Below are 18,048 nucleotides of genomic sequence, written 5' to 3' on the forward strand. Positions count from 1 at the left end.
TTATAACATTAAAACATACATATGTAAGTGTAAAATATGTGACCATGCAAATACACAGATATTAAGTGCAAGTACATGCAAATATGTATCAACCTTCTTATAACAGCAAGCAAAATCAGTCTCTATGAAACCAAATCTTCCTTTCAAGTATTTTTGCTTTAAAATTCTAGAGATTTATAAAATCATGATGTGTCAGCACTATTTCTCTGCTCTGTTTTTATAGAAATAATTTAACACCACACTTGATATATTCCACTTGGGTATTTATTTAGGATTTGAAGCTAATCAGCAGATTCAGAGTTAGAGTAAAAGTGAAAAAAAGAAAAGAAAAGAAAAAGCAGGTTACATAGCAAATGTACAGATCTAGGCAGCTAACTTTCCAAAAGTTTCTTGATTACTTTCTTATACAGAGGATCCTGCCGATTTAGGCAAATTTTCCTCCCGTTCTTCAGCGTGGCTCTGGCAAGGCAAAGAGAAAGAGGCTAGTTGTTCAGTCCCTGGGTTTGAAGACCCGGTTAGACTGGGTGGCGATGGGCATAAGAGGCAACGATGGGCACGGGGGCAGCAGCACGAGGACTCACATGATTTGAACCGTGGGGCAGTGACGGCCGGCCTTGATCATCTCCAAGCTGTTGACCTGCTTTGGATGGACTTCGGAGGTGGTCGCCACACACAGGCACTGCAGGTCCTGGGGTTCATCGCCTTCTTCCTGGCCAGCTGGGGTTTGGGGTTGGGGAGGGTAAAGGGCAAGGGCAGGAGTGATGACTCCAGAGTGACACAGGCTATTTTAGGGATATTTCCCATTGCGTTTGGCCTTCAGTCCCCATCCATAGATCGTATCTCCCCTCCCCCGCCCCCAGCACTGGCATTGACTCAGTGGTAAGATGTGGTACAGCGCTTGGCACAGAGCCCGCACCCTTAGCAAGGGCTGGATATATGCAAGGTGGCTGGGCTCACTAGCGGTTGCTGAGTCCTCCTCAGGGGTTCCTGGATCCCCTCCCCGCCTTCCCCGTCGCCCCCCGTGTCTTTTTACTCTCACCGCGGGCCGAGGCGAGCCCAGCTGACAGAAGCAAACCCCCCAGAAGCAGCAGCGCGAAGCTGGGCCGGACACAGAGGGCGCCGGAGCCCATTCGGAGGCTCATGCTGCAGAGGTTCCAGCAAGATCCAAGCGAGCAGGGGAAGCCGGGGCTGGCGCTCCACAGGCGAATGGTTTCCGGCACTCTCCAGGTCCATTTAATCCCCACTGTCCATCCAGTCCGGAAATCTGGGGCGGGGGGTGTGGTACTGCGGTGAGGAAGCGGAGACACTTCTGATTCTGGCTAGCTAAGATTAAAAATAAATAAATAAATAAATAAATAAATAATACTAATAATAAAAGAGGCTGGGGTTCTGAAGTTTTGGCTGGAAACTAGTGTCTGAATTCACACCCGAGCCCCTACTCCTATACATTCACGTTTAAGGAGTTGGAAACAGTACTTGAATCAGGATTCGTGTTGCAAAGACGTTGCAATTTACGCAGCATATACCTTCAGGTTGAGACGTCTCTGGATCTCTGTTGCCTTCCTAACTGCTACCTGCTTACCAAAAGCTGTTGCTAAGCGCTTGCCTATTCTGTTAACTGAGTTGAATTAACTGATGTGTGTACTGAGTGTGTGTTGTTTGTAATTACTTTGTGCTACTAAAAAGTCCAATTTGGTCTTTAGGGGATGACTCCCTTCTGAAAGTCACCTAATTGTGCAAACCTTCCTCAGTCTGTGGGACAGGATCTGTGTGGTTCTATGTATCCATCCAGTATACAGTAGGAAGCAATTTTGAATGCATTCTTTTTGCAAAAGCTTAGTCTCTGGACCTTTCTGCTTAGCCCTAGGTAATATCCCAGAGGAGAGGACAAGGAGAGCTCTCACTGCATCCCTGGCTAAGACCAGTGTCACGGGTGGAATATCTTTCCTTCCCTGAAAAAGGATAAATTTGATTCTTTATCAAGGCAAAGAATGCCTTCATTCCAAAGCCAGACACCCTAGTTACACTAAGGGTGGGGAATGTCTGGCTTCAGGAAACCACTGCTATGAAAACCAGCTGACATCGTAATACTTAGCAGGGCTGGACTTCTGCAGAGATAAGCAACTACTGAGCCTAGAATGTTCTTCGCCTATTCTCCACAGCACCTGCCCTTTCCACTGGCTAAGTCCTATTCATATTTCTGGCATCAGCTTAAATATCACTTCCTCAAAGGTAACTTTCCTCATAAATCTGATTGCATGCTGTTGTTTTTCTCTCTTGTAGCAGCCTCTGCTTTTCCTATTTTGCAGAGATAATACAAACACACCAACCCATACACATACAGTGCTTAAAACTGTTTGGAACTGTTTCTTTCACTAAATAAAAATCTGTGTGAGGTTAAAGATCATAATGTTTATTTATTGCTATTCTAGCACACTATACAAAGTTAGTTACAATATGAAGATAATAAATGCTGAAGATGATGGTGAAACTTGACTTGTTTATGTGTCTGTTCCTTCATGCAAATTGAGACTATTCAATATTAGCATGTGTCACATATGGTTTTAATTATTTGCTAACCTGTCTGTCTCTTACATTACACAATGATCCCTTCAGGGACAATTTTCTGAGACATATATTTTTGAACATCTAGCATTAACACAGAGGCTAACAGAACATGTTGTACTTAAATGTTTATGGAACTGAAACTTGAGGCCTCAAACTGAATTAAGGACAGAGAGAACAGATAGGAGGGGTAACTAAGTGAAATATTGGGAGTAGAAACATCAGATCAATAGGGCTTAGTAGACAAATTTATTCTGTATTGACAGGGAGAGATTTAAGATATCCATGAGGTATGCAGTGTGGACAACCTAGCAAAACCATTGACCAAGATAAAAATAAGTAAAATGTATTTTCCTATAGAGTGGAGTAGCTACATTTTTATGGATTATCTTATTTAATTCTTCCAGTGACTCCTGCAAACGAAAGTATTATTAGGCTGCTTTTTATAAATAGGGAAGTTAAAAGTAAGGCAGACTAAATTAGTAGTTGTTGAAGCTGTAATTTTAAGTCAGTTTCAGCTGACATTAGTCAAATAGGTGGGCTATGCGGTGGTAATAAACTATGGATTCTCAATGGTTCAACACTGAGAAGGTTCTGCCACCTCACAGGCTGATGTGGTTTGGGAGGCTTTCCTGGTCAGCTGTCCTCCAAGTGGGGGTTGGTGCCATGTCTCATTGTGCCGTCTAGAACACACAGCTTCCCAGATGTCACAGAAACAGCAGAGAGAAATGAACATTTGTGCATTTTCCTCTCACATTCCATTGGTCAGAACCCAGTCATATGTCCCACCCCCACCTCAACTACAAGGAAAGTTGAGATAATTGATCTTCCTGTGTGCTCAGGAGGAAGAGGAAAGTAAAATGGGAACTTACAGCATCAACTCTACCAAAGACCTCAAAGCCCATCTTATCCCAACTAGGAACAAGGGGAGGTTGATTGAGGGGAGAGAAAATAACACTTATCAAGTAAAGATACATTATGAAGGACTTTATAATGACTTTGACAAAGATTTGAATGTTCAGGTGGTGCTAAATGTGGTGTAATATAAAGTTAGGAACTTCTTTATGTTAACTGTTAGAGCTGACATAACAATGACTTCAAGAAGATCAGGATTTATTTTTTCTCCTATAGCCTGAGGTCTAGAAATAGGTTTTCTAGGGCTGGTAGAGTACTCTTTCTATATCTTTCTGCCATGTCGTGTCTAATACATGACTTTTATCTGGTGGTCACCGCATGGTTACCTCATGGTCAGGGACTGACTGCTGGAGCTCCAACAAACACCTGAGCTCCAGAAAGAAGAAAGAGCAAAAGGTTATATCTTCATGTCCCATCACATTGTTTAAAGACTTCTCTCAGAAGCCAAGCCAGTGACACCCACTTACATATCATTAGCCTCTGCCCTATGCAAGAAAATGTGAAAATGTAGTTTCTTTTATTCTTCTCCTTCTTTCTTCTTCTGTTTTTATCCTGGGTGCTTTGCGGTCCCATCAATTATATGGAAGTTATACAAGGAAAGAGGGAAGAATGGCTATGACTGGGCAACATCCTGGGTTTCCACAACCTTAACCCCAGATTTCAATGTTTGCAGTGTAAAGGAATCCAAAGTTTAGTAAGGCGCACCACTCTTTCTTTGCATATAAACACAATAATTTACTATGTACACGCAAAATAAAATGTTTATCCTAGGAGGCATAAACATACTGAAAACACTGTCATATCTCTAGAGTTGGCTATAACAGATTCCAGAGAAGACCCAGTGGAGATGCCTGAACTACTTTGATTATTGAAGGAAAGCTAATAAAAATTACTGAAATTCCTGTCTACTGCTTCACTATATGTTTTTATGCATGTTTTAGTTAATGGTTGCTTAATAGATGTACTTATTTTGTAGACAAAACATTTTAAGACACTGAGCCTATGATTCTGGAGAAATAATAATAGGGCCTTAATAAAGTATGGTTTATGAACTACAGAATTAGTACATGAATGATTCCAAAAGTCCATGTACAGATTAGAGATAGGTGACCTTATTTCTTCTATAGTTAGCATAAAATACACAGTTTTCTATTTGTGTTTCAAGCTCTATTTTATGTGTCAATAACAGTATGTGGTATGTAATATAATCCCTTTGAAAGAGAAAGGAGAATTAAGGGAGAGGTGTGGTGTAGTGGTCAAAAGCATAGTTTCAAATCCCCATCCTGTCACCTACTTAGTTGTCTGATCTTGGGCAAGTTACTTAATCTCTTTGCACTTCAGTTTTCTTCTATGTAATATTAGAGATGCTGTTAGTAATAATAATAAATTATCACTAACATTTATATATATGTTACTAGCTTCATGTTTTATTCTAAGAACTTGGATTTTAGGACATTTAATCTTCACACCAGCTCTATGAAGTAGGCAATATTATTATCCCCGTTTTAGAGACAAAGAAACTAAGGCACAGAGAGCTTAAGCAACCTGCCCAAATACACATAATTGTAAGTGGTAGGGCCAGGTTACTCAGTCATTCTGGCTTAGAGGAACGTGATCTTTAACGAGATAATTGATATTTTATAAGAAATATTTAATCCATGCATGCAAAGCAGTTAACCAGCATGGCACATTAAAAGTGAATAATAAACTTCAGCTATTATTATACTTGATGAAAAATAGTACCGATCACTCACTAGTTATTTTTGTTGGCCGTATTGTGACATAATCAAGTATTAAAGAGTGGAATTAAGGTTTACTTCCCAACAATTTCCTAGAAATTAATAATATATGACAACAAACCAATAGAAAATTTTAATTTCATGGTAATACTTCTCTAAGAAGAGTGTGAGTGTGGGGGTGTAAATTTTAGGAGTTATGAAATGAATGAAAATTCCATTGATGAACAAAGGAAAAATAGTAGTAAAGTTTTAAGTACCATATTGTACTTATTTGCAAGGCTGCCTCTTACACTACAACTGTAATCACAGATATCAAGTAAATGCAAATATATGCAGATATGCTAGGGTGGAATTAACATTACAGAAATCCTTGCTTCATCTTCTTTGTTTCCCAAAAGATACTATTTTTTAAATAGAGCACTTTAATACTTCTTCATCACATATTTTTTGCTTTATGAGCATTAAATATACTCATTTTATAGCAAATAACCACTACTCAAGACTCATATTTTACAATTTTTTAGGGTGTGAAATCTAAAATAAACAGAAAAACTTTTCAGAAAGTGCTTTCCAACAAGACATCCTAAGACTACGATACCAAAGAGCTCAAAAGAAGTCCGTTAAGTATATTAACACAAATTTATTGAGCACCTACTTTATTTTGGGCACTGTGTCATTCCAAATATCACTAGCCATTATGAAATATTTTCGGCCTAACAGAAGCGAAAAGCAAGATAAGTTAGCCACACATCTATCTGGAGAAGAATTTTCAAATAAGCAAACACAGAGCATAAACCATGTTTAACCAAGAGAAAGGAAGCAAAACCAAATATCATATTTTGAAGTTAGGTTTATTTACTTTCATCTTCTCTCTGTCATTTTTTAAAACAGTCTTCTCGGAATAAAAAGTGACTTTTTAAACAGAGAAGAAAACGTATTCAAAGCTTAATAATGTAAGGATAGGTATCCTGATTAAACAAGAACTCTAGAGAGTCAAAGCTTCAAAATCTCTCCCTTTCTGGGGATAAACAGATTTGGCAGAAAATGAACAGATTAAGCAATTGACTCATCACCTTCCAGAATTTTCTGTACCATTTTCTTGATTAGGGGAGCTTCTGGGTCCAGGCAGGTTTTCCTCCCGTCCTTCAGTGTGGCTCTGTAAAGAGAAACAAAATAATTGGTGAGGCACATGGCTTGAAAACGAGGAGGGATCCATGGAGCTGAAGCAAATATTATAGACAGAAAGGAGTAAGTGGGGTTGGAGGTGGAGAGCTTCCTTAATAAGGCAATATTACAAAAGCAGAGACTTACATTACTTCCACCTTAGCACAATGGGCTCCTTCCTTGATAATCTCTAAATTGATGATGTGATTGGGATGTATCCGAGAGGTGGTCTTCACACATCTGCAGCGCAGTTCTGCAAACAGTTCACCTTTTATGCTTTTAGCTAGAATAGAAATTGTAAGTTTGATAGGGGTCATGTAGGGATCTATTGACTTGTTCTCTAATTTCCCTTATTTGTAAATCGAAGATAATTGTTCTTCTCACATAAGGCTATTGTAAATATGAGCTCTAAGGCAGAGCAGAATGCCTGGCAAGTGTTAAGTGCCCACTAAGTATAGCTTCTCTACTTAGAGTTATTAGTATAACTGCATCCTCCAGCCCCAGGAGCACCGGGAGAGGCTTGCCTCAGAAATAGATGCAAAAAGCTGGGGTCTCTACCTTAAGCTTCCCCCAAATCTCTCTTACTTTTTCCCCTGGTGGAGGGGACCAACGCAGTCAAGATCAGTGACAGTAACAGCAACACCCGTAGGACACGAAGCGGACTGGCACTGGTACAGGAGGAGGCGACATTGCATCTGAGGATCATGGTCAAGAAGACTGAGCTAGAGTTGGTTTCCAGAGCCAGGAGACCTCAGTGTGAGAGTAGACTGATGCCTGGAAGCCTGCAGCTAAGTGGTTATTTCTACTCTCCAAATGTCTTTTATATACATTCCCTCAAAGTCAGTAAAGAGGAAGGGGCAGGGAAGGGTGGTGTAGGGAAGGTTTGTGGTGATGTCTAAGGGTGGTTGAGTTGTGCCAGCCCAGATAAACACCAGCCAAGCCAAGGTTTCTGTTAAATTGCATTTAGTACACCACTTCATGCTCCCGCTCTCACTTTCTCAATTCCTATGTCCCTCACATATATCTAAGCACTCTACTCAAGGAAGTAAGAAACGAGGCTGAAATAATGTATGCATTTTTCTTTGTATAACCATAGAACAATATTTTCTGCTCTTCTTATAATGCAATTTATAGACCTAAGAGACACGATATGAGCATCTGAAAACAAATGTGTTGCCCTTGAAAGAGAGTTCTATTTCCTTTCCAGATGCCATCTGAGTTTCCAAGGAAAACAGGTGCTCCTTTTCTGGTTGTTATTAAGTATGGGCATTGGTTTGAAATATGTGGATAAAATGTGAGTTGATTACCAGCAAAGGCATTTTGTGTATTACCTTATGGGCTTCTCTCTGTCCAAATGTATTATCTTTTGTAAATTTCATCTAAAGTTGGAGGCAAAATTCAGCCTACTTTTGTATTGTAAAACTCAGCCAGCCTACTTTGTATTATAAAGTAAACTGATTGTTTCTGTCATATGAGTAATACACTAGAAAGCAGGACCCAGCATTTATTTTTCCTGTTGTTTTAATAACAGAGACATTTATGATAGAATTAATTTTAAAAGATTCATACAATGCAGATGTATGTGGGATAAAGCATGAGAGCTCTTCTCCATCACCACTTGCACATCCACTCTCTGGTGGCAGACTCCGGTAACAATTTGGCATGTGTGCGTGGAGACACATATAATATGTAGAGATACAGTACATACTCGGAAGTATACATAGGTCTTTTTAAGCACATGTGATCATTTTATGTGGATTATTATACAGCTTGCATTCTTTCCCCTCAAAATTGTGTTCAACACTCTTTCATGCCACATTAAGGTAGTTTTTTTCCAATTCTTTTTAATGGTTGTGTGACATTCTACGACATGGGCGATAGCTGTCCAACCTCTGACTTCTTGATGAGGTTGTTCAATTTTGCTCTATTACAGATTACAATAAAATCTTTATTCCTCAATTTTCAGACCCTAATTGAGGGTGTCAGGCTCAAGTTCTGTTTGACACAGACTAAGGTCCACAGAAATAAAGATGTGGACATAATGCACTTCACGTGCTGCCTTATGTATGGTATTGTCTGCTACCGATCTCTGTCCCATCTATGAGATCTGCCTCCACAACTGGACGGTACACTTTTGAAGGCAGCGGCTTTCCCTAATTTTCTTTGAATCTCTGATGTAGCATGTAGGATAATGCAATACACAGTCAATTCTAAAGTGTTGGAAAAATCAAAGAACATGCGAACATGAAAAGAAGTCTCTCTTCCCTCAAATCACCCACCATTCCCAGACCAAACTCCACATGTCCCAAAACATCAGTGGTATAAAAGGTGATATGGGAGGCTGAAAATAAAAGATGAGAGAGACATAGGTGACCCTGGCCACAGCGTGTCTTATTACAACTATATTGAATTCTTATGCAGTATTATTTAAACTTCCCATTTATTCTAGAAAGAATTTTAAATAATGAAATTACTTTTCATCAAAATATTGAACATAGTAAATATTTCTCTTTAAGTTTTCAAGGCAATTTTCCCTATGCCTTAATTATAGGTGGGTAAGTTCTCAGGTCATGTTTTTTAATGTATTCCTTATTTTTCTCCATCTCATTTTTTAATTCTTGCAACTGATGGCCTAGAAGTAGAACATGTTAACCGGTAATGATTCTTCTCCTCTCCAACTGAAAAATTCATATTCTAAGAAGCAAGCCTAAAAGAAAAGCCCAGCTGAAAATCAGTTTCCTTCTAAGAGCTGAGATGTAAAGTGAATTTCAAAGGGAAGTTCAGCAGGAAACATAAAAAAAGGAATCTCTTTCTAATTCTTACTGAGTGAGGAATTTATAGTTTTACCTCACTGTAGTGCATGAAATATTGTTAACCTACCAATCAGAAAGATTTATATTCAAGCATAAGCTCAAAATCATTTTCCAGAGCAATATTTAAAAGATTTTTGCATTATTCATAGAATCTCATTTTCTATTAAAATCTCATTTTCTATGCCCTGAAGACATAGTATTGACTATATTTATCATGCTGTCTTCACTAGAAAAACACTTTTATTTAAATACATATGTCATCCAAGTTTATTTTCTGGTTCATTTAGTAAGATTGCTCAAAAGTTCCTAACCTTTTCAGGGAAACTAAAGTAATGATGCTATTTGAGTTAGAAGGTACCCGGAAACAGGTAGGCATGAACACAATAGCATTAAGTCATTGTCTTAATCAGCAAATGTATCTTATAACAAAAGCTGCAATATCAGCAAGGTTCATGAGGAAATATTAACAAATGGCTTGAATCACTAAAGTTTCACAAGCCTATGAATCAGCATTTGAGGTAAAACATTTTTTTGCTAGTTTTCATTCATTCAACATATATTAAGCATCTACTATGTGCCAAGCATTGCCAAATTTCCTTCATTGTGAGACTTTGTCACTGAATAATTTCTTTTTTAAAAGTGAGACCTAAGTTATTCAAGCAAAGCAATGGAGTATAAACATTACAACTTCTACTGCTATAGCTACTGCAGTTTACTGCTATTACTGTTATTTGCATCATTTCCTTTGATTTCCTTGATGTGAAACCCAGTACAACTACTGCTGAATTGACTGTAGAGAAAGGGTCAAAAAGATATTGTTACAGTTATTTAATCAAAATCAGGTAGTTGACACAAAATTATGGTTTTAATGAATGCTAGAAGTATTCAGAGGTTCTTGAATAGTAAAATAACTTGACGGCCTTTTTATAAATCTTACATTGTCACCCTGTTCTTTTAGTGGTAACTTACTTTATATCTTTTTCCTTTAAGTTGTCATATTAATAGCAGAGTCATTCAGGAAACTGGCAAGTTCTCTAAGACCCAAAACAGAACTTATCCGGAAGCTATTTTAAAAGAAGATATCTAGTGACAGTGGGAGACCATTATCTGTTAAAATTAAGAAATTCATGAACTCTGCCTTATATAGACCATTCTGAATTGATATCTCCCAAATCCTTCTCCCAAGAATGAAGGAAATAAGTTAACATTGACAAATTAGCCGTAAAAGCAGTTTGTACAGAAAATTCTAAGGTTAATTAAAATTTAGATCTGTTTGTTAAAGCACCTTAATCATCAATAAGTTAAATATTACTCAACAAAAATTTTTCTGTAAGTGCTAAAACCAAATGTGTTTTCAGTATAACTGAATTGACAAACTCAATTACACTGTCATTCCAGTTAACTGAGGTTTGCTATAGACTGCCTAGAAATGGAGCCTGGGTTAGGGAGCTGGGAGTGGGAAGGGTAGAGGAGTTGAGGGAGAAATATTTTTCTGGGTACCAATGTATAACTGGACTGCAAAATTTTGTAGATCTGAGAATTTTTATTTTAATTTTGTGTTGATTAATATCTTTACATTTGTTGAACATCAAGTGTATGAATGTTAACCCAGTTCCACTATGTATTTCTTTATTTCCAGAAAATTATAATCCAAAATAATTTGAGAGAGTACAAAACTTAAATTGTTGCCAAGCACTGTTGATTCTCTGTTGGGAATCATCCCCAAACTTTGTGGCTTATAACAACAATTTATTATTTCTGATGATTCTGGATGTTAATGAGAGACTCTTCTATCATCTGACCTGAACTCACTTGAATGGGTACAGAGAGAGGGTGACTGTCCAAAATGGCCTCATACACATGGGAAGTGGTTGGTGCTGACTCCAGGCTGCGAGCTTTACTAGGGAAATCTGCTGAGGCCCCTCAGTTCTCCTCCTCCGCCACCTCCTCCTTCTTCCCTCCTGTCCTCTCTCCTTCCTTTTTGAATCCTCTGGGTTGCTGCAAACAGTTCACACTGAGTCCCTAGGGGTATGACCCTTGGCCTAAGGGAACTGTTTCACCCAAAGTTACGTCCACTCTCTAGGGGCGGACTCCCATCTAACCACTAGTCAGTGGGTGGATACACAGGTCTGGTCCCTTTGCCTCATTTCAGAATAATTTCGAAAGACCATCCCAGCTCCAAAGCTAACTGCAAGATCACCTGAAGTCTCCGTTGCAACAGCATGGAGGTTCCCTCTCTCCCTGCCTAATCCTGCTTCTCATTTCCTGACGGGTATTATTTTTGAGAAGACTCACTAGCACACACAACTTCCTGCATGCAAGTCTTGCTACAGAACCCGACCCAGGAAAATTGACCTAAGACACTTTCTCAATTTTAAAATATAGGTTTGTAATTTTTTCCTTTCCATTCAGCTTTCAAGAAAATCTTCGTCTTGTGAAAACACTTTGGGTATTTTGGCAATATCAATGTCCGGCATGTAACATGATCATCAATAAATGTAAATAAATATTTGATAGATGAATGCTTATAAGAGGAAAATATATCATACATTTTGATGATGTTACCAAGTAATTGACAGATTATATACGCACACACACATATGAATACATAGTGTCTGGAAGCTTCTTTTAAAAGAGTCATAGAAACAAATTCTTAAGAGCACTAAAAACGAATCATCCATGCACTGTTAGAAAGAGCATAAATAAATTTTAAGGGAGGCTTAAACTACTGAATTCTGAGTTTTCTCATTTCTAACAGGGAATTTAAATTAGAAGTGAGAAAGGAATCATTATCAAGCATCTACTTTGTTCCAGCCTAGCCCTTAGTACCCATGAGCTAGACATTTTTATATTGATTTTACAGATTAAAAAACTATGGAATAAGGATGTGAAACAAATTGTCAATGTCAGACAGCTAGGATTGTCCAGAACGAGGTTTGAAACACAATTGCTCTGACTGTGCTACACCATAAATTGTCAAGAAGTTTAACTAGTCTCTCTCTGGAAATGAATCAACTATTGTTCTCTTTGTTCAGTTCTAGAGATGGGTCAGAACAAACATAGATTTACCAGGCAGGAAAAATATATCCATTAAGAAGGTGGATTTTCCAGGAGGGGTTCTTGCAATTTTTCTATATGTAAGAAATAGGACTTTAGAATGTGAAAAAATAAAAATTTTTGACCTAAACTCTAGATCTTTCTACGTCATTATCTCACTCTAGATATGCTTGAAACATAAACAGTCCTTCTCAGGGCTGTTTTGCTGGCTCAACAGCAAACTAGGATTGTCATCCCAAATCAGAGTCATAATGCATTCTCCCTTGTGATTTAGGTAGTAGGCAAATGCTAACTCTATTTGTCATCTTGTAATATCCAGGAAGGACATTTGAAGCCATGTACGATACGAATTACCCAGAGCAATTCTTTTCCTTATGCAAAAATTAAAACTATGATTAAAAAACACAAAGCCAGTAGTCATATTTTATCGTAGACCTTGTCATACCTTCAGGAACTGAAGGATTATATGAATGCATCACACCCAGAGGCAAGCAGGAAAGTCTGGTAGAATGAAGGACATTAAACGCACACTGAAAAGTGTCTGGATTGAGACAATAACATAGAACAGGTTTTAGCTGCTCCCTTTTTCAATGGCAAATGATTTCATATATGAGAGAGTTTCAGATCGGTAGAGTAAAAATAGTATTTAAGGGTTAGTATGAGGAAATTAAGACATATCCCTAGAAGATATACATTAGATTACATTTCCCCCAATATATTAGTCCTTGAATTTGCTAGTGGCAGAATCAACTAATAATGATAGGAATGATGAATAACAACCATCACTGAGGTTCTGGTATAAGCTAAATTCTGGTAATATACTGTAATCTTTTTCTTCATAGAATGACCAATTGTTGGAACAGGCATGGCTACTAGAATTGTAAGGGTATATTACAAATGAGTTCTTACTTTATAGGCTATAAACAAACTGAATGTATAAATCTTGCTTCTGGGAAAAAAAAACCCCTCAAATAACGACAAAAAGACAAACGTAACTACTAATGTTTATGTCTTCATGAAACATATATCTCACTTATCAAAGGGCATTTAATATGTTTTCATTTGTTTTTTATAGGTATTTATTCAAGTATGTGGAGACTGATGTGACAAGTTAGGGATTTTTCTAGACACTGAAATTTATAGTTCAAACATTCGTGGTAAATTGGTTTGCTTTTTGGTGTTTCCCCCGGATCAGGGAATAATTCATAAAGTCAAAGAAAAAAAAAGTGTCATTTGAGAGAGCAAAAAGAGACCACAAAAGATGGATGCTTTTTAAAAGGTCAGAGGTGTTTTGTGCTTTTACTATATAGCTAAAACGTTTGTCAGCCAACCCATCTCTTTGAATCTACTCTGAGTTTGTGTATACCTTTGTTTGCTCTCCTACCTCCCTCTTCCTATCTCCCCCCTTCTCTCTTCCTCTCTAAACATGTATATGCATATATACATGTGTGAGTGATATTAATATAGATTAATATATGTAACACTACTTTAATGGATATTTTGTATGTAAGTAGAGAGATTAGAAGATGTGGAAAACCTAAGTTAGATATACATATATTAATTGATAAACTGACATGTGCTAATACAAATAAATACATGCTAATATTAGCCTATATACTCTATTAATCCATTTTGAGTGTGTGCACACACTAATTGGATTAATTTCCTTCCTTGCCTTTTCTTGCTTTTGCTAAGAATGATCTATATAAACAAAATGACCATTTTAATGCTAGAGATACAGTGAGATTTGCTTAGCCTAGATCAGTCATCTGTTTAAATATGTGCCATGTACAAGGTACTGTTTTAGGCACTGGGCTATACATGATAAAAATGGTCCCTGGCCTCATAGTGCTTACAGTGAAATTGGAATAGAGAGAAAACAAATGAACACATGTATAACTACTTTATAGTTTCATTGATGAAAATCTGTTGGAAGGAAAAGCACAAGGTACTATGAGGGAGCATATGAGGGAATCTTAATCTGGTGGGTAGAAGAGTCAGATCTGCTCCTCAAGGAAGTGGCAGGTAAAGTGAGCCCCAAAAGAAGGATGGTTAGCCAGGAGCAAGTGAATGGTAAATGTTATAGGCAGAGGGAAATGCAAATGCCAAAGCCATTGTTGGATTGCTTATAAACAAGCAAGGAGAAAAGGATTGTAATTTATTCAACATCTACATGTACCAGGTTACTGATTTTATGACTATCTGATAACCTGAAGATTGGGACAACTTATTTCACTTAGTCATTCTGTACCAGGCATTGGGGATACAAAGATGGATGAAATGTGGTAGCTCTCTGAAATAGTTCTTTGCAGACCGGGTGTTTTAGTCTGCTGGGTTGCCACAAGCAATATACCAGAGATGGGTTGGCTTTTACAAAGAGAGTTCATTAACTTAGAAATTTAAAGTTCTGAGACTGTGAAAATGCTCAAATTAAGGCATCATCAGGCAATGGTTTTTCCCCAAAGACTGGCTGCTGGCAATCTTGGTCTCCTTTATCATATGGCAAAGCGCATGGTGGCATCTGCTGGTCTTCCTGTTCTAGCTGAAGTTTTTTTTCATCTAGTCTCCTGCTTCCATGACTTTCTTTCTCAGTGTCTGTGTCTTTCTCACTGTTTTCTTTCATTCTTTTATAAAGGACTCCAGTAAGACCCACCTTGAATGAGGGACATTCACATCTTAAGATCCTACTCACCAAAATGTTTTACTTACAATGGGTCCACGCTCACAGGAATGATTAACTTTAAGAAAAAACTTTTCTGCAGTCTATACAGCTCAAGCCATCACACAGGGTAAAAAAAATCTGTAAACAAATAATAGCAATGCAATATTCTATATAACTCAAATATAAATCTCATATGCTATGGGAGCAAAAATGGAAACCACTAGCTCTGCTTGGAGTGCCAAGGAAATCTTCTTGAAAGTATATTGTTTGAGCTGAATTCTGAAGGATGAGTAGTCCCGGCAGAGCCCCCCAAATGCAAAGGTAGGGAACTGAGAAAAAACACCTGACCAGCAAGTGTGTGGGAGAAGTCACTAAGCATGGCAAATGAGACAAAAGCTCATTTGCCATGCCTAGCAATTTTTATTTCATGTCTAGGAAACAGGAAGTCAGTTAAGGATTTAAGGTAAGGAAGTCTTAAGCCATTTGTGATTTCTAAAGGCCCCAGAAGCTTTTGGCAATATGAAGGAGCAATACAATGGCACTAAATGAGGGGCTTCTCTGCTAATCAAAGAGAAAGTGAGTTAACTTTTAAAATAATTTGGAATTGAGGGTAAATAAATAGGTTTATTTTAATAGAATAAGAAGGAAAAACCACATGAATGGAATTTAAAAATCTTTTATTTTTTTCAAAGAGCAAAATAAGTGCTATAAACCAGTAAGGCACAGCTAAAAAGTGAAATTTTAATATGGTGAATGTGCTATGTATATATATAATATTTTTCAAAAAAATTATTAAAACCTTAAAAAGATACAGCTTAAGCCTCTAAGAATCTTAACAATGCTGTGTATTTTTTGAAAACGAATTTTTATTTAAATAGCTTGAATATGTTTTTAAATTTTTCAGTCTACAGAGAATTGTTTACTTTTACTTTAAAAAAACTTAAATGAAGTCACTTCAATGAAAACTAGAAACCAAGAATTTACCAGTTCTCTAAATTTTTCCTACCCAAAACATATTTTTAGTGACTAAAATTATAGCACTCATAATAAAATATGTAATAAATAGCATATAAAATCAAAGTTCATGTGTAAGTGATGACATTATGTCATACTAAGAAGACATTAAATATCTATTCATAGGACAAGAATATATTTAGTCCTTATAGAACTTAAACATTTAGAAGTTTAAATAAAGGAATGTACTCTACACAAGTAATTGTATGATGGACCCAGCTTTCTAATACAATAAAACATAAGTAGCATTCCAAGTTTTCTAATATATTCCTTAAGAAACAATATCAAAATATTTCCCATTTCACAATAAGTGAAGAAAAGAGTTTGTCTTTCAACAGCATTCTAATGAAATATCATTTACGTATTAAATCCACAGCCTCTTTAGTAACACTATAAGGAATATATTCTAGAAATACAATAATCTCTAATTCAAGATTTTTGACAGAGTAACAGTGATTTTTGGCTCACAATTTAATCAGTCGCCAAAGACTTCAATAACATAAAAGATAAAATAGCAGGAAATACTATGTTAAATACCTAATAAGTGCAGCAGAAGAACGCAGTGACAAACAGTTTGTTTTGCTTTTTTTCCCTTTTTTGTTCCCCTTTTAAAATGGGGAATCCATGAAGGAAGCTGATTGATGGGAGAACACCAACCCTTGCTTCTTATATTCACTGGGCCCAGAGACTGTCTGAAAACCGCTGTGCTGAAGCCTGGGCAGTTTTTTCCATGCATGGCTCTTCCTCTTAATCAGTTTTCTTGCTCCCACTGTTGAGAAAATAATTAAATCTGTTTAACCAAACTTCCCTACACCTTATTACTCCACTCTGCTTTCAAAAAAAGAACATGAAACATTTGGTGAAAACGAAAATAGAAAAATCAATAAAAGCTAAGGGTAGATGAAGGACCACACTGAGAAAAACAAAAGAGTCTTAGGAACGAGCTGTGTAAGTTTTTAGCCAGTTACACACAAGACTGATGCTAAAGGTTTTCCCAGGACAATCCTGAGCAACCCTCTCCTCTTCTCCTTCACAATCTCTTCATTTTAAACACGGTCCAGAATATGGAAGTGAAATCCCATTAGAAAATCAGGGTCTTTAACAAGTGAAGACCTTGTGAAATCTACACTTTCTCGGAAAACTTTAGAAACCACAGTGATAAAAGTGGCAGGTACCTGTCCAAAATTCTCTGGATGGTTTTCTTGATCAAAGGGGCTTGTGGGTCCAGACAGACTTCCCTCCCGTTCTTCAGGGTGGCTCTACAGAGAGAGAAAGAAACGTGCTCATAAATCACAGGGTCTTAAACCGCTAGACCCCGGGATTTCTCTACTGCCAAGGTCACAGTGGATACCGCAGCGCAAGAGGACTTACAACACTTCCACCTTAGGGCACTGAGGTCCTGCGGCGATCACCTGCAGAGCACTGATCATTTTGGGGTGAATTCCCGGCGTTATCGTTAAACACACACAACGCAGCTCTCTCACCATGGCGGCGACGGGACCAGCTGCGGAAGAAAGAAAGACCTTCATGGGCCAGGTTTCCTGGGAGAGGAGCTTCCCCCAGCAAGCCGGACCCAAGACACTACCCGGTGCCCAGGACCCGGCGACTGCTGCAGCGGCTGGGATGCGCCGCTGCTGTCACGGTGCCTCCTGCGCGCCCTGCGCTCTCACCGCTGGCGAGGGGCCGGGGTGGCGTCAGCAGCAGCAGCAGCAGCAGCGCTAGCAGCGTGCAAAGAGAACACGAAGGACCCGGGACGCGGGCTTTGGGGCTGGGAGAGCCGCTCATAGCAGCGAAGAGCGCGTGGCAACCCGGAGCCGGAGCGGGTGTGGGAGGTGGGAGGAGGCACAGAGATTTGTGGCTTCTGGGCACCGTGGCTTCCTCAAGCCCTTTGGACTCCCTTTTATCAGCATTTGCGCTCTTGCCCCAAGCAGGAAACTCAAGCTGTGGGATACTCGGGAAATTCCCGGAACTCTGGGGGGTAAAGGGATGGGGTGGGGAGTGGTTGGCAATGGGAGTTGGAGAGGAGGTTGGGAGGAGCTGCCTGAGCTCCTTTGGAGGTAGATGCTGTAGCCCGGCCCCACCGCAATTGACGCTGCTGTTCTAGCCAGAAGTAAGGAGC

At 38.4% G+C, this 18,048-nt stretch overlaps 2 protein-coding genes across 2 annotated transcripts; both read right to left on the reverse strand.

Moving 5' to 3' along the window:
• Positions 1-603: 603 nt before the first annotated feature.
• On the reverse strand, positions 604-7,170 carry LOC143668392 (platelet basic protein-like). The gene is made up of 5 exons (XM_077143177.1): positions 6,969-7,170; positions 6,531-6,666; positions 6,293-6,375; positions 1,040-1,323; positions 604-717 (listed from the first exon to the last, which is right to left on the reverse strand). Exons 1-4 carry the CDS (start codon positions 7,087-7,089, stop codon positions 1,139-1,141), a joined length of 525 nt encoding a protein of 174 aa, XP_076999292.1. The 5' UTR covers positions 7,090-7,170; the 3' UTR covers positions 604-717; positions 1,040-1,138.
• Positions 7,171-15,668: 8,498 nt separating this feature from the next.
• On the reverse strand, positions 15,669-17,814 carry LOC143668393 (alveolar macrophage chemotactic factor-like). Its single transcript, XM_077143178.1, has 4 exons — positions 17,600-17,814; positions 17,301-17,433; positions 17,105-17,188; positions 15,669-16,698 (listed from the first exon to the last, which is right to left on the reverse strand). The coding sequence occupies exons 1-4, from the start codon at positions 17,712-17,714 to the stop codon at positions 16,677-16,679; spliced, it is 354 nt and encodes a 117-aa protein (XP_076999293.1). The 5' UTR covers positions 17,715-17,814; the 3' UTR covers positions 15,669-16,676.
• Between the last annotated feature and the right edge of the window lie 234 nt (positions 17,815-18,048).

The sequence above is a fragment of the Tamandua tetradactyla genome, chromosome 24 (genome assembly GCF_023851605.1).
Source record: "Tamandua tetradactyla isolate mTamTet1 chromosome 24, mTamTet1.pri, whole genome shotgun sequence".
Taxonomy (NCBI): Eukaryota; Metazoa; Chordata; class Mammalia; order Pilosa; family Myrmecophagidae; genus Tamandua; species Tamandua tetradactyla.